The 12,905-nt window shown below is 34.3% G+C and overlaps 1 protein-coding gene across 3 annotated transcripts in view; it reads left to right on the top strand.

The window, feature by feature from the left end:
- Nucleotides 1-12,905, top strand: part of Slit2 (slit guidance ligand 2) — a 345,916-nt gene that overhangs the window by 278,600 nt on the left and 54,411 nt on the right. For all 3 annotated transcript variants that reach the window (XM_063230084.1, XM_063230083.1, XM_063230085.1), the window contains 3 exons: nt 9,204-9,328; nt 9,466-9,563; nt 10,779-10,918. In XM_063230084.1, the coding sequence (XP_063086154.1) occupies nt 9,204-9,328; nt 9,466-9,563; nt 10,779-10,918 (363 nt within the window). The remainder of the gene's footprint in view (nt 1-9,203; nt 9,329-9,465; nt 9,564-10,778; nt 10,919-12,905) is intronic.

Below are 12,905 nucleotides of genomic sequence, written 5' to 3'. Positions count from 1 at the left end.
ATATATATATTTCACTGTCTTACCCCAAAAAGCATATATTTTTTCTTGAATTCCTATTACAAGAAATAGAATTGAATCATTCTTTGGTACCAAAAAACAAATATTCCAAAAGGAATTTTAAAAAATTTATTTGGGGCCAGGGATTCAGCTCAATGGCATACATAATCACTTGCCTGGCAAGCATGAGATCGTGAGTTCAATACCTGGTACAAAACAAAACAAAACAAAATTTCTTGATTCCACAAGTCTGTGTTTATCTTTTGCTCTCAGTTGAATTATTGTCATTCATCCTGGGACATCATTAATCAAAACAGCACAAATATTTATCATTAAAATATTTTTAGTAAAAAGGTAAACTTTATGCAATTTTACGCACAATCATTTTTATATGTTTATGTGTATATGGAATTATGTGTATTGATTACAAGTACTTTGCAAATTACAGCTATTTGAAATTCTTCTTTTATAATCTTCAGTGTTTCTTGGGACAATGCGCCATGCTAAGTTTTTGGAAGACTGATAGGGGAAGTGGGAAAGAAAAGATTGTCAAAGGAGTTAGGGAAGAAGAAAGTAGCATAAAATCTTGTTTTTAAGCATGTTATCTGGCAGATTACACAGCGAAGTTCAGAAATTACAGATTGATTCTGTTATGCCTCTCTGTGCCCAGGGATACATTTGCCTCATTTTTAAGCATGAAGGTGCCTGACTTTACAGTTCCTTAGAACTATTTCTCTTTTGATATTTTTTCTTTCTTGCTGTCCTCCTACCTTCTTTTCTTCCTTTCTTTTTCAGAGACTTCTTTAAAAAATTACAACACAATTTTGAAAAGTTACATCTTTATATTCCATTCTTGGAACATCATAGCTTGCATTAGTTTATTTGATCTCTCAAGAGGCCAGTGATTAATCGTACCCGCATTTTCACTGAATGGCTGTAATATCTTGTGTATTTAATACAGCATAAATGGAAATAAGCTTGAGGAGAAACTGGTCCTTATCAGCTCTGCTCTCTACAAATTTCTACAGTGAAGGAAATGTTTCTGTCTTTACTATCTAATATAGTAGGCACATGTAGTTATTGAGCAGTTAGCATGAGGCTAATATAATAAAGGAATTTAACTTTCTATTTTATTGAAATCTACATTTAAAATACCCACACGAGACTCACGGCTACCATAGTGTATAGTACAATTATGTCTTGTGAAAGACTTCATTGCAAGTGTGATGAAACCACCTGTTCAGACAAACTGACAAGTGTGATATTTCACCAGGTGAGCAAAACCACAGGAACAAAATGCATGATAGGAGATTTCAGGCTGAGCTATGACTTGTTAATTGATAGATGATGAAAAGTCCTAGATCTGCCAGTGAATCTTGATAGTTTTGTTTAATACCCATGTCCCTATCAAATCAATAGATCACATATTTTCCCAGGAGTACTTTAAATTGAATAGCAAAGAGCGCTGGTGTCACCAGTCAGCAAGCAGCACACACATTTGAGAGTCAACAGAGTATACTGCAGTAGCATCTAGCAGACCTTAAAATTTATTCTGGTTTTCTATACCTTACTATAACTTTAGAATGATAACAAGCGCTGAGGTTCATAACGCTTTTTGCATTTGTATCAGAGTTTGTCAAAATATTGTGAAGTTTCACTCTTAATTCTCTTCTAGTTCAAGTTTTATGACAGTTGAGACTGCAAATTTGCCAATACTGTATTTTTACTACTAACATTACAGTAGTAACAGTGATCACACACTTCATTTTTCTGTGCTTTTCTTTATGCTAAATCTTTTATCTGAAATTTAATTTTTAATCTTCACATTGTTCTATGTAAGAAAAGACATTTCCCCATCTGAGAGATGAAAATATTGTACTTAAAGTGACTAAATAATTTATTCGAAATTACTCTGCTGCTCAATGAGAGAATCAAATATGAACCCTGAATCTGTCTCATAAAATTCACTTTATAATTAGCAGTAATAAATTTCCTAAACAAATGAACCATGTTAATAAGTTTTTCTCTGTACTCTGGAAATATACTGGGAAAATGGAAGTTTTGAACTATCCTCAAATGTATTCCAAGAACTATTTACTCAGAAGAAATAGGTTGGTGAAAGGCAAAATAAAAAAATATCCCAATCTATTAATTAAAATAGTTCACTCGAGGAAATCTCCTGAGTTCTGTGTTGTTGAACATACACACTTTATGAGCTTGAAAGCAACATGATGCTTCTTTACATTTTATAATTTGATATTTTCTTATTTTAATTTAACTTAGCCCATGGTTATACATATGGTGAAATATGTTTTTTGAAATAAATGTAAATAAAAACTCCCCAAACTATCAGTATGTAAATTCAAACTAAAATAGGGAGTATTACTTATTTAAAAACATGTTTATTTAGTTGTATTTCAATACATTTTATTTTTCTGCAAGAAAAAGTCACAGAAAAATAATGTGGAACATTGTTAACTTTTAATATTCCTTTTTTATTCCTTTGCTCTGGCGAGACTTAGCTACACAGACAACTAAATTGTTCATTTTTTTTCATGTATCAGAAAGTCATTAAATGCTTAAAACTTTGAAGGATTGGGCATTGTATTGGAAATGAATGATCCCTTCTTTGGTTCATTTAATGAATTTTACTGTGTACCAGACAGTTCCATGGTATTAAGAGTATTACAGATGATACAGCATTAAACTGTTATCTTCATGGAACTTGTGTTTTACTAATAAATATATATATATATATATTTTGGTCTGCGATCTGCAGATTCTTACAGCGAGCCAAGTGGATCTGAGAATAGAACAGAGAAGAGAGGCAGATGGAGGCCAGGTGGCCAGGTGCCTGGTGGCCATGAGCACAAATAAACATGCAGCTAATGCTGCTAAAGAATTTCACTATTTATTTAGGAAAAGCCAGCGCAGTGGTCAAAAAAACCTGGAAATTTCGTGTGTCCTAAAATGATTGGCCTTCACTGCTGCTGCGTCTTCATGCCCTTTCTTTCATTTTTATGTATTAAGAATCCTGTGGATTCTAGAGATACTATTGGTTTCCTTAGGAAGAGCAGCATCTTCCTTTTCAGGATTTTTCTGATAAACTTGAGTGAGGCCTTTGTGTCTCCAAATTGTTGATGAATATTATCCTTGGTCATACAGCTAAGTATGAAGATGTAGCCTGGCGTGCTGACATATATCTGTAATGCCAGCACTCGGGAGGCTGAGGCAGGAGGATTATTGCAAGTTCGAAGCCATCCCTGGAGTACAACGTGAGCTCAAGGCCAACCTGAACTGCATAAAAAGACTCTGTCTCAAAATAATTAATTAATTAATTAATACAAAACATTTACTTATTAGATCAATTTTGAAGTAATACCTAAATTCAATCAAATCTTTTTTACACTTTCAGATTTAGTCTCACTAACATATAACTTCCAAATACATTTAGAAGATTATGATTTTCCCACTAGCTGAGGAAAAAAAATCAAGTTTATATAGAGTTATCTGTCAAAAACATTGTATAAAAAAAAAAGGGAACATTTTTCATTACATCTTGTAACACTGAAAACTGGGAAAATATCAACATTTATTTTAATGAGAATCAACATTCTTGCTCAGTTCTTGAATACTTTGCATCCATCTCTCTGACGCAATAATTCATAAAAATAATTGTTTCCCTTTTAATTTAAGCAGTTCATCTGCTGACCCAAGATCATGGGAACATACAGCAACTTCCTAAGCCTGGGGATTCAAAATGAGTGATATTTAGTGTTTGTGGACTTCTTACCGCTTAGGTCATGTAGGTTCACACGACTGTAAAATCCACCATCTGGAGACCCTCTTCATCTGTGGGCTTAAACCTAAAAGTCTCAGTGGTGGCCATCTTGCTCACTTCAGTCACTTTTGTCCATCTTTCTGAACCTGTTCTCCTTTAGCTTTAGTGATGCCCTTTGAACTTTCTAGTTGCCTCTTTATTTACATTTTCTTGATACCTATTTTGCAATTTCTTTAGGGTAAGCATATGTGTGTTCTTTCTATGGTCCTATCATTTTTCAATTGGTTTCAATTCATGACTTCAAATATCTAGCCATGACTTTTATTATAAACTTCAAATTCTTATTTCCAGTCACTCAGATTTCTCCCCATTAATGCTTCCAGAAACTTTTAAAACCTACCTTTCAACATATAGTTTCCCATTCTCCAAATTCTTTTATCATTTATAGGTGTGCATCTCTGCTGCTGAACTGGGTCTTCAGAAACTCAGGCATTTCCTTTGGCTTGTTTTTAATTTTAAAGAGAAAATAATAATTTCAAAACAGGTTAGTAGTAGAGTTGCAATAATTAATACATTGCATAATGTTGTCTTCTTAGTAGTTATTCAGAGTACAAGAATTAGGCATGACATCTTGGCCAAACAATATTAGCACAAACATTTCTTTTCAATGAACTGAGAAATATAGCTACCTTAACTGTCTTGTGCATAAATACATATTTTTCTTTTTCCCTTTTTTCCCTTCCCTGACTTTGATAACCTAAAGCTTACCCTACTCCCTGGCACAATGTACGGCCTCCATAAATACTTTATGAATGAATGATTTAATGCACAATTAACGAATACAAGCCATAGCATTAGAATCACTAATTAAGTAAAAGCCTCCGCTTAGTTCATTATCCCTGACAACAAATACCGTCTACATGTGTCGTGAGTTGTCTTTGATGTGCCTCTGCCGTTACACAGGGCAACGCTAGAGGATTTTATTATTGGCCTCATGCTTCTAGGAGTGCCAGAATGAAGGCAGACTCTGGTATAAGTTGGAAATTTTTGTCTGGAGCTTTTGGTAATAAATCAAAGTGAGATCTAATTCTCAGTGGGTGGCAGCATTGGTGTCAGGTGCATAGCCAGTGATTTGAGTTGAGTAAGCAAGTCTACCTGCAAGCTTTAATGGATTTGAGGTCTAGCAGTTCTTACATTAAAGTAAGTGACAAAGACAGATTGTTAACCAAACTTTCTTCTCATTTTCTCTTTGAATTATTAAGCTAAATACATTCACCATTATAGCTGGTACTATAGTACTTTCTTAAGACCAAACCTTAAATGAATTGAGTTAGTCAAGGCTTGCTGCCTTCATTTCAGTGACAGTGGTAAATATCTGTCTTTTCGAAGCAAGATTTTTCTCTGTGGCACACTTCTCAAGAGGGCTAATTTGTTGGAGATACGTTAGGGTTTCTTGGAACCAGTTACCTTTTAAAATGAGAAAGTCTTGACGAGTTCAGTGAACCTCTAAACAGCAGTGCAAGAACGAGGAGAACTGGCCCTGCCTCTTACTCTGTGCCTGGTTGTCCACACCGGTTCCCAAATCGGAATTGTGTTTTTGCATAGACAAATGGCAAACTCTAATTTGCCTTTGTCTGAAATAAAATTTGGAATAGGTGAGCAAAGGACTGTCTTTTTCCTTTTAAGATGATCACTTTGTCGTTAACCCAGAACTATCTTCAGAGGTCTAGGAAAGAGTATCAATCCTCCATGAGGTCTCTGTGCTTGATTTCACTACCTTCTTTACTGGCATTCATAAATATCTCATTTAGTGCTTAAAACAGCCTATAGAGGTGATTATCATTATCTGTCACACATAGGTGACAAATCTAGCTACAAATGTGGGTTTATAGTCTTCATATTGAATGCCCAAGATTACTATGTTTTATGCTAAAAGATCTTCCTGATTTTTGCACCTTGACATTTTATTTTTTTAAATCTGGGATTAATCGAATACACAAAATTCTACAAGTATCAGTTTGCTCCTGGAGAGTTAAGCTGCTGCTTCAGCCATTTCCTGGTAGCTTCACAAAAAATGGTCCTTAACTTGTGGTGCCTTCTGCTTATTATAGAAAAAGATCAAAGTCCAGGGATATAGCTCAGTGGCGCAGTGCCTCCCTTGCAAGCATGAGGATCTGAATTCAATTCCTAGTACAAAAAGAAAATATTTTTCTTGTATCTGAAGATTTCAAGATAGAATCTCTGAGAAAATGAATCACAAATTTAAGTGCAAATTAAAAAGATAACAAAAGAAAAGCAAAATAGAGGTGGAATGATGAATGAGGAGAGCCAAAGTCAATGGGTAAAATCCCCATGGATTCTAATACAGAAATAATTAGGCTCAGAGAAACAAGATAAATGTAAAAATAATATAATAATTCTAGGTATGTGTAATTTTCATCTATACAAAACAGGAAAAAGAATTCTATCATTGTAAAACCTTTGGAGATGCCAGAGAATATTCTAAATTCATATAATCTAAAAGTATTTTTTAAATTACCTTTTATGTATTTAACTCAAGTTCTAAAAATAAGAAGCTGTCTTTGATGAACTGACTTTAAAAGAAAGTTACAAAAAGCTGGATCCAGGCACAGTGCTGCACGCCTGTAATCCCAGAACTTTGGAAACCTGAAGTAAGAGGTTCCCAAGCTTCAGCCAAGCCCAGACAACTTAGCAATTTAACAAGATGCTGTGTCCGAATAAAAATTGAAAAGAGATGTGAATTAAGCTCTGTGTGAAGGCCATGGGTTCAATCCCCACTATTGCAAAAAGAAGATAGAGGAGGGAAAGGGGGGATAACAGGATGGTAGCTGTCATAGCCAACCTGACCGACTGATGTTAAAACTTAGTATTTCACCACACACCCAAAACAAATGCCAGCAAAACAGTAGGACAAGTTTAACAAATTCTCAGAAGACACGGGTGGATTGAGAAAGCTTAGCTTGATTCTTTTAGTTCAACTGAATGCACACAAATTGACTGAAGTCTCCCTTTATATACACATTAAAATTAGAGATATAATTCTAGATATGAAAATAATCAACAATTAGTAATGTAGGATATTAAATTTTCCCTGGGGGAAACAAAAGAGAAATTAGAAAATGCTATAGCTATAGGCATAGTATGGTAGATGTTTATTAAATAAACCTTGAACATCTAATAAAGGGGAAAATACCTACTTTTCAGCAGTTTTGTTAATTACATATTCTGTTAAATTCTTCGGATATATTCAATTGTTCCCCTGAATAAAACCTCTAGCTTCTCTTCTAAATACTCAAACATAATGGTTGAAAGATGTCACATTCTCCATAATGAATTTAGTCATGAAACCCTGAACTCTTCTATTCAAATCAGATTCTTAAACATTTGAAAACACAGAAATGCAAGAGGCATTTTATCTCAAGGCCTCAGGAATTTACTGTCCTTGCTTGTGCTGACCTGTATTTTGATTGTGTATATTCTGAGCTCTTCAGGCTACATCTTTGTTCCAAATTAGGTTCTTTTTTATTCTTCTCCAAATAAAGGATCTGTGGATTGCATATTTCCTTTGCTAGGCAGAATCTAAGTATGACTTTAGCAAACATAATACCATTCATTTTGAAGTATTGTGTTAATTTAATTAACTTTTTTTGGATAATCAACACCATTGATTTATCTAATATACTGAATAACAGAATGTTGGCTTTTAATGAGTAGGCTGGAGGATGTGAGAAGTTTAACTTCTCTGAGACTCATTTCAGAATTAGTCCTAGCAAACTGAATCTGCTGTTTGATTCTCAGAGATTGCACTGGGTAGTTTGTTACCAAGAAACAGCGAAGGAGACACTACCATTTATATTTTCTCTTCTAGTGACTTCTGCTATCACTGGGAGCAGTCACCACCCCTTCCAACTAACACAGTCATCCCAAGAGCTGGCATCCTTGTCTAAACTTTGAAAAGAATCACAAATTCTATGTAGACTGATTTCAGTGGGTTTTATTTTTAGCTTTGTTTTATTTTCTAAATAGAAAGCCTGCACAATACAGAACAATTTTATAGATTTTAATACAAATGCATAATTTGAAAAAAGTACTAATATTTTACAAGGTATGGGTTATGAAGAGAGATGAGTCTCTTTGTCCCATTTAAATTCACCGTTAAATAACATATAAACATGAGTTCTCATTTATAGAATCAGTTTATGAAAAATAGTCTATGTGAGCATAAGTCATGTAATTGGTTAGTAGGTTTTCATAGACAATTACAGCAGTTATAGTAGAGGTTAAGGTTATGCTAGTTATCCAAATAACTCTGCAAGAAATAGTTTGTAGTGAAACATAGAATTCAGTTTATCATGTTTTGTTCCCATGAAGACAAATGGCTACAGTGAGACTAGTGACAGAAAAACTATAATGAACAGTTATGCTATAAAATATTTATGTTTGATATGTAAAAAGATAGTAGTCTACCATTGTCCTGGTCAGACACAGTTATGAACAGAAAAGCTAGTGATCTTTAACCAACAGTTCAAAAAACAGCATCAATGAAACATAATACTATTGAGAATGTTTCAATGTCCAAATTGTTAGTCACTTATCAAAAAGTAAGTGGGACTTAGGAAAAATTGCTGCAGGGAAATTTCCATTTAATGGATCATCATGTATGACTACAAATACAAGTCATTTCAATGGAATTTTATTGTTGGAGAACTAGGTATGGAATCCTCATCCAGCATGTACTGTGCCAGTCAAGTGATAAATGAATCAAAAGGATAAAATGGAGAATATAATGAAGCCTACACTTTTGATTTCCTTACTCATAAAAGTAGCCCTGGGAGTGCATGTAACTGAGCGTTAGAATACAGACTTAGCATATGTAAGACCCTGGGATTCCATTCCAACAATGAAAACGAAAAGCACTGTTTGGTGTCTCCTATATGAAAGTAACAAGACTGAGGTAGTGTTATCTGGGCAAGTGGCTTTTTTAATTGCAGTCATAGATTTCTATTTATAAAAGCCACACTCACCACCGTACACATAGTCCTCTCTTAGACTTTGTGGCATGCGTTTCCATAAAGCTGGCTGAGGTTGAGATGTAGGTGGTGGCCATGGAATGCATCCACAGAAATGAGTTATTCTTTAAGAGGTTCCACCCTGTGGCATTGCTAGCTTTAGTAACATTGGCTACTAAAAACCTGAGCTATCATCCCATTGGCTCAGAAAATCTTACAGAACCCTCCATTGATAAGGACTCCTGTTGCATGCTTGAACATGCTGTGGTGTTACTGATTTTTTGTATGGAAAGGAATCATATAGGCATATGACCAAAAATTTCATACAAAATCTGTTACAGAACAGATAAACTATAAATAGAAAATACTCATTTTTTATCTGTCTCAATCTTCAGGCCCTGTGGATGTCAATATTCTTGCAAAATGCAATCCCTGCTTATCGAATCCATGTAAAAATGATGGTACCTGTAACAACGATCCAGTTGACTTTTATAGATGTACCTGTCCATATGGTTTCAAGGTAAGTGCAGGCTGTTGTAGGAGCCACACTCTGGAAATAGTGCTTTCCACGGGATGCCTTCACGATCCAGCTGTGCTTTTTCTAGAGCTAAGACTACACTGTTTGCATTCAGCTTTGCTTGGTCATTCTTTCCCCAGGGGCAAGACTGCGATATCCCAATCCACGCATGCATCAGTAACCCATGTAAACATGGAGGAACTTGCCACTTAAAAGAAGGAGAAAGGGATGGATTCTGGTAAGTAATTTCCTGTCCCTGTGTGTGAGGTGTCACAGCAAGAACAACCAAACAAACCTACAGTTTCCTTTTTAAGTGCTACAAAATTATTTTAAAAGGCGTATCAAAATAAGGTCAAAATGTCCTGATACTGCTCAGAGATCATAATTTTAAAACAAATGGAGATACTTCAGGATTCCCAGCTGAGGACATTCCAGTCAGAAATTTAAAAGCAGGTGCATAAAACATTATGACTAATCAAGTCAGATGAGGGCAAGACAGGGTGTTGGTTTAATAATGTTAATTAATAGCCAGATAGTACCCTACTGAAAGTCCCTGTATGCACACAGATGTGCTTATTGTTTTAAAGAAATGTTGTAATGACAATATGTGGGTCTGATAAAACATTAATGTTTCATTCTCAGCCCATAACATAAGTAGACAAACATACTGCAAACATTTCTAATCTGAAATTATATAATCAGATGGTGCAATGACTTCAGTTGTACTTAAAAGAATTATGAAAGAATTTGTTTTGACACTAATAATTTTCCATAAGAATGTTAATCTACAACTATAGCTTATTTAAAAATCACAATTTAGAAGACATATATTTCACTTCTGTTACAAAATTATCTTTTGTTCATCTAGACTTTCCTCAAAGATTATTGATACTTGCTCAAGATTAAATATACAGTGACTTATGGTAGGGTAGAAGTTGTCTTTATGGAGACTTACAGAAAAGATTCACATTGTCCATTGTAAGAAAGACAATTTAGCTTTAATATTGCTTTCCGTTAAAATACATCAGGGACATTACACAGAGTAGTAGCTGATAGTACTCTTAAAATTGGAGCCAGTTCCTTCTCAGCAAAAGCATAAATTATTTCATTAGAGCCCAATTTGAGTTTAGGATATAAAAGGATGTGGACGAAACCTTTGCTGTGTTTTAGATCTGCAAAAATATTGGGTTTATTGACTTTTAAGACTATAGAGCCATTGGCTATCTTCCAGCTGTATAAATTTTATTTTTTAATGTTTTCTGGTCTGTTGGATATTATCTTAAATAGAACTTACAGCATGTCGTTCAAAGCATTTTAAAAATCAATTTCTTGTAGTTAAAGGCTCAGTAATTGATGAGCGCTTGCATGATTTTTTTTCAGTATTTTAACAACATGGCTTTAAAATACAGAAAAAAATACAGGGTTTTCTTGCCTTTCTTCTTCTTGTTTTCAGGTGTATTTGTGCCGATGGATTTGAAGGAGAAAATTGTGAGGTCAATGTTGATGATTGTGAAGATAATGACTGTGAAAATAACTCAACATGTGTTGATGGAATTAATAACTACACGTGCCTTTGCCCACCTGAGTACACAGGTATGAAGAATAGAAAACATTAAGCCATCCATCAGTGTGTTTGTTTGAATGCATTACTGATGCTATTATTTCTATTTACTCTGTCACTTGTACTATTCAGTAACTGGTAGGTGTTTTGAAAATTACATGTAAGCATAAATAATAGAAGCACTTAAAGATGACTTCAGCTGACCAAATTTTTTTTAAAAAGCCAGTTAGCTTAGATCAATACATGCATCTGTCATAAAATCATGTTAACCAGGAAAAAAAACTGTCAAAATGAGGATTTTATCCCTTGTTTGAGTGACATTTTCATGCACACAGTTTTTCTCTTTGCTCATCAACACACGCTTTAAAGGGGAATTTCTTTATATAGCCAAAACATAATTGAGCATTTCAGATAACTTATATCCATACTTATTTCGTCACTAATAATTGTTTGTTCATTTCTAATAATCCATGTCCATCAAAATGAAACAATGGAGAAGACATAGAACATTTGGGATAGTTTTATGAGATCACAGTTGTTTTGACATCTGTCTCTTTGGGTAATAAATCTCATAAGACTATGCAAATTGCTGAACTTTGTTCCAATTCAAACAAATTTGTTAAAAAGTTACATCAACCTTACCATTTGTCTATTTTGACAGTATATTTGTTTGATTATTAATGTGGCTATGAATAAGAAACAATTATTTTTGTTTCTCAACATATTTTCTTATTTGATAGAGAAAAAGAATAATACACAGTTTATTTGTCAGAAAAAAAAGAGAAACAAATTCTGTCACTCTTCAAAATTATTATTTTCCTTTTGCTGGGTGTTTCTGTTCTATTTATTTCCATATTTTCAACACACAGTTAAGAATATCAGAGTAAAATACCTATTGGATACAGGTAGCAACGCTTAACATTTGTAAACATGATCAACACACACATCTTGTGAATAAATTTCCCAGGGGTTTCTTAGAAAAGCATGGAAATGTAAGATTTTTGGAATGCCCAAAGTTTGTATTTTATTGATGGCAAAATATTTTTCATGATGAGAAAATTCTAGATAAAATAACAATAATAACAACCCAGATCTGAGTGTTTTTGTAGATGCCTTTTCCATGATACAAAATTTTAACATCAATAAGGCACGTGATGCTGCATACACTTCTTTCACACGAGGTTTCCAGAAGAAGGTAGGGTGGGCTAGATCACCAGTTAGTGTATCATATATGTGCAGTTTTATCGTGCTTAGTGGGCATTTTTTGATAATTTTCATTAACAAAACAGAGCAATTGTATCTAACAGGAACCTATGCTTCTAGATAGCACTGGTATCATTTTTATAAGATTTCTAGTATGGGCTAATGACCTATTGACACAGGTTTTGGAGCCCCCAAAGCTACTCTTAAGTTTTTGAGAGCACAAAGATACTACCTTATGGATGGGCTACTTTGGATGTGTACAAGAAGTCTTATGTTTGCACTAAAATCTGTTGCATAGTATCTTCTTACGGTAGAGTGGTTCACTTTTTCCATCGTTGTTCTGATCATTAGAGAAAAGCTTAAGAACCTACTTTATCTGGAGGCCTCTGCAAACCAACCTGCCCTGACTCTGCCAAACAAATTTGACTCACGTATTCAAAGCAGATTTTCATTCTCTGTGCCTTTCTGAGTACAGAAACCAGAGAATTATTTATACATCTCCTTCCTTATGAAACCTGGGTTTAGAAACACAGCTGTGTTCAGGTTCTCATTTGTCTTTTTGGTGGCAATTTACAGTGGTGGTAGATACTTGTAGTTGGTTTGGAGAGGCCCCATGCTTTGGCTTTAGATTTGCTATTCCTTGTTCTTAACTCTCTTTCTCTCTTTTTTCTTTTTTTCTTTTTTGAGTGTTTGTCTGACTTGCTCTTCCTTCATTTCCCAAGCTCCTGACCTATACCTGTTCAACTTAAACATATTTCCTCTTATCCTAAGTGACTCAATTCAGTACACATAAGTTTGCCCAGAGAAGTATGATGA

Source organism: Cavia porcellus, unplaced genomic scaffold (genome assembly GCF_034190915.1).
Source record: "Cavia porcellus strain 051 isolate PalLab524CR breed Dunkin Hartley unplaced genomic scaffold, mCavPor4.1 scaffold_18, whole genome shotgun sequence".
Lineage (NCBI taxonomy): Eukaryota > Metazoa > Chordata > Mammalia > Rodentia > Caviidae > Cavia > Cavia porcellus.
This window is presented reverse-complemented; position numbering and strand designations above follow the sequence as displayed.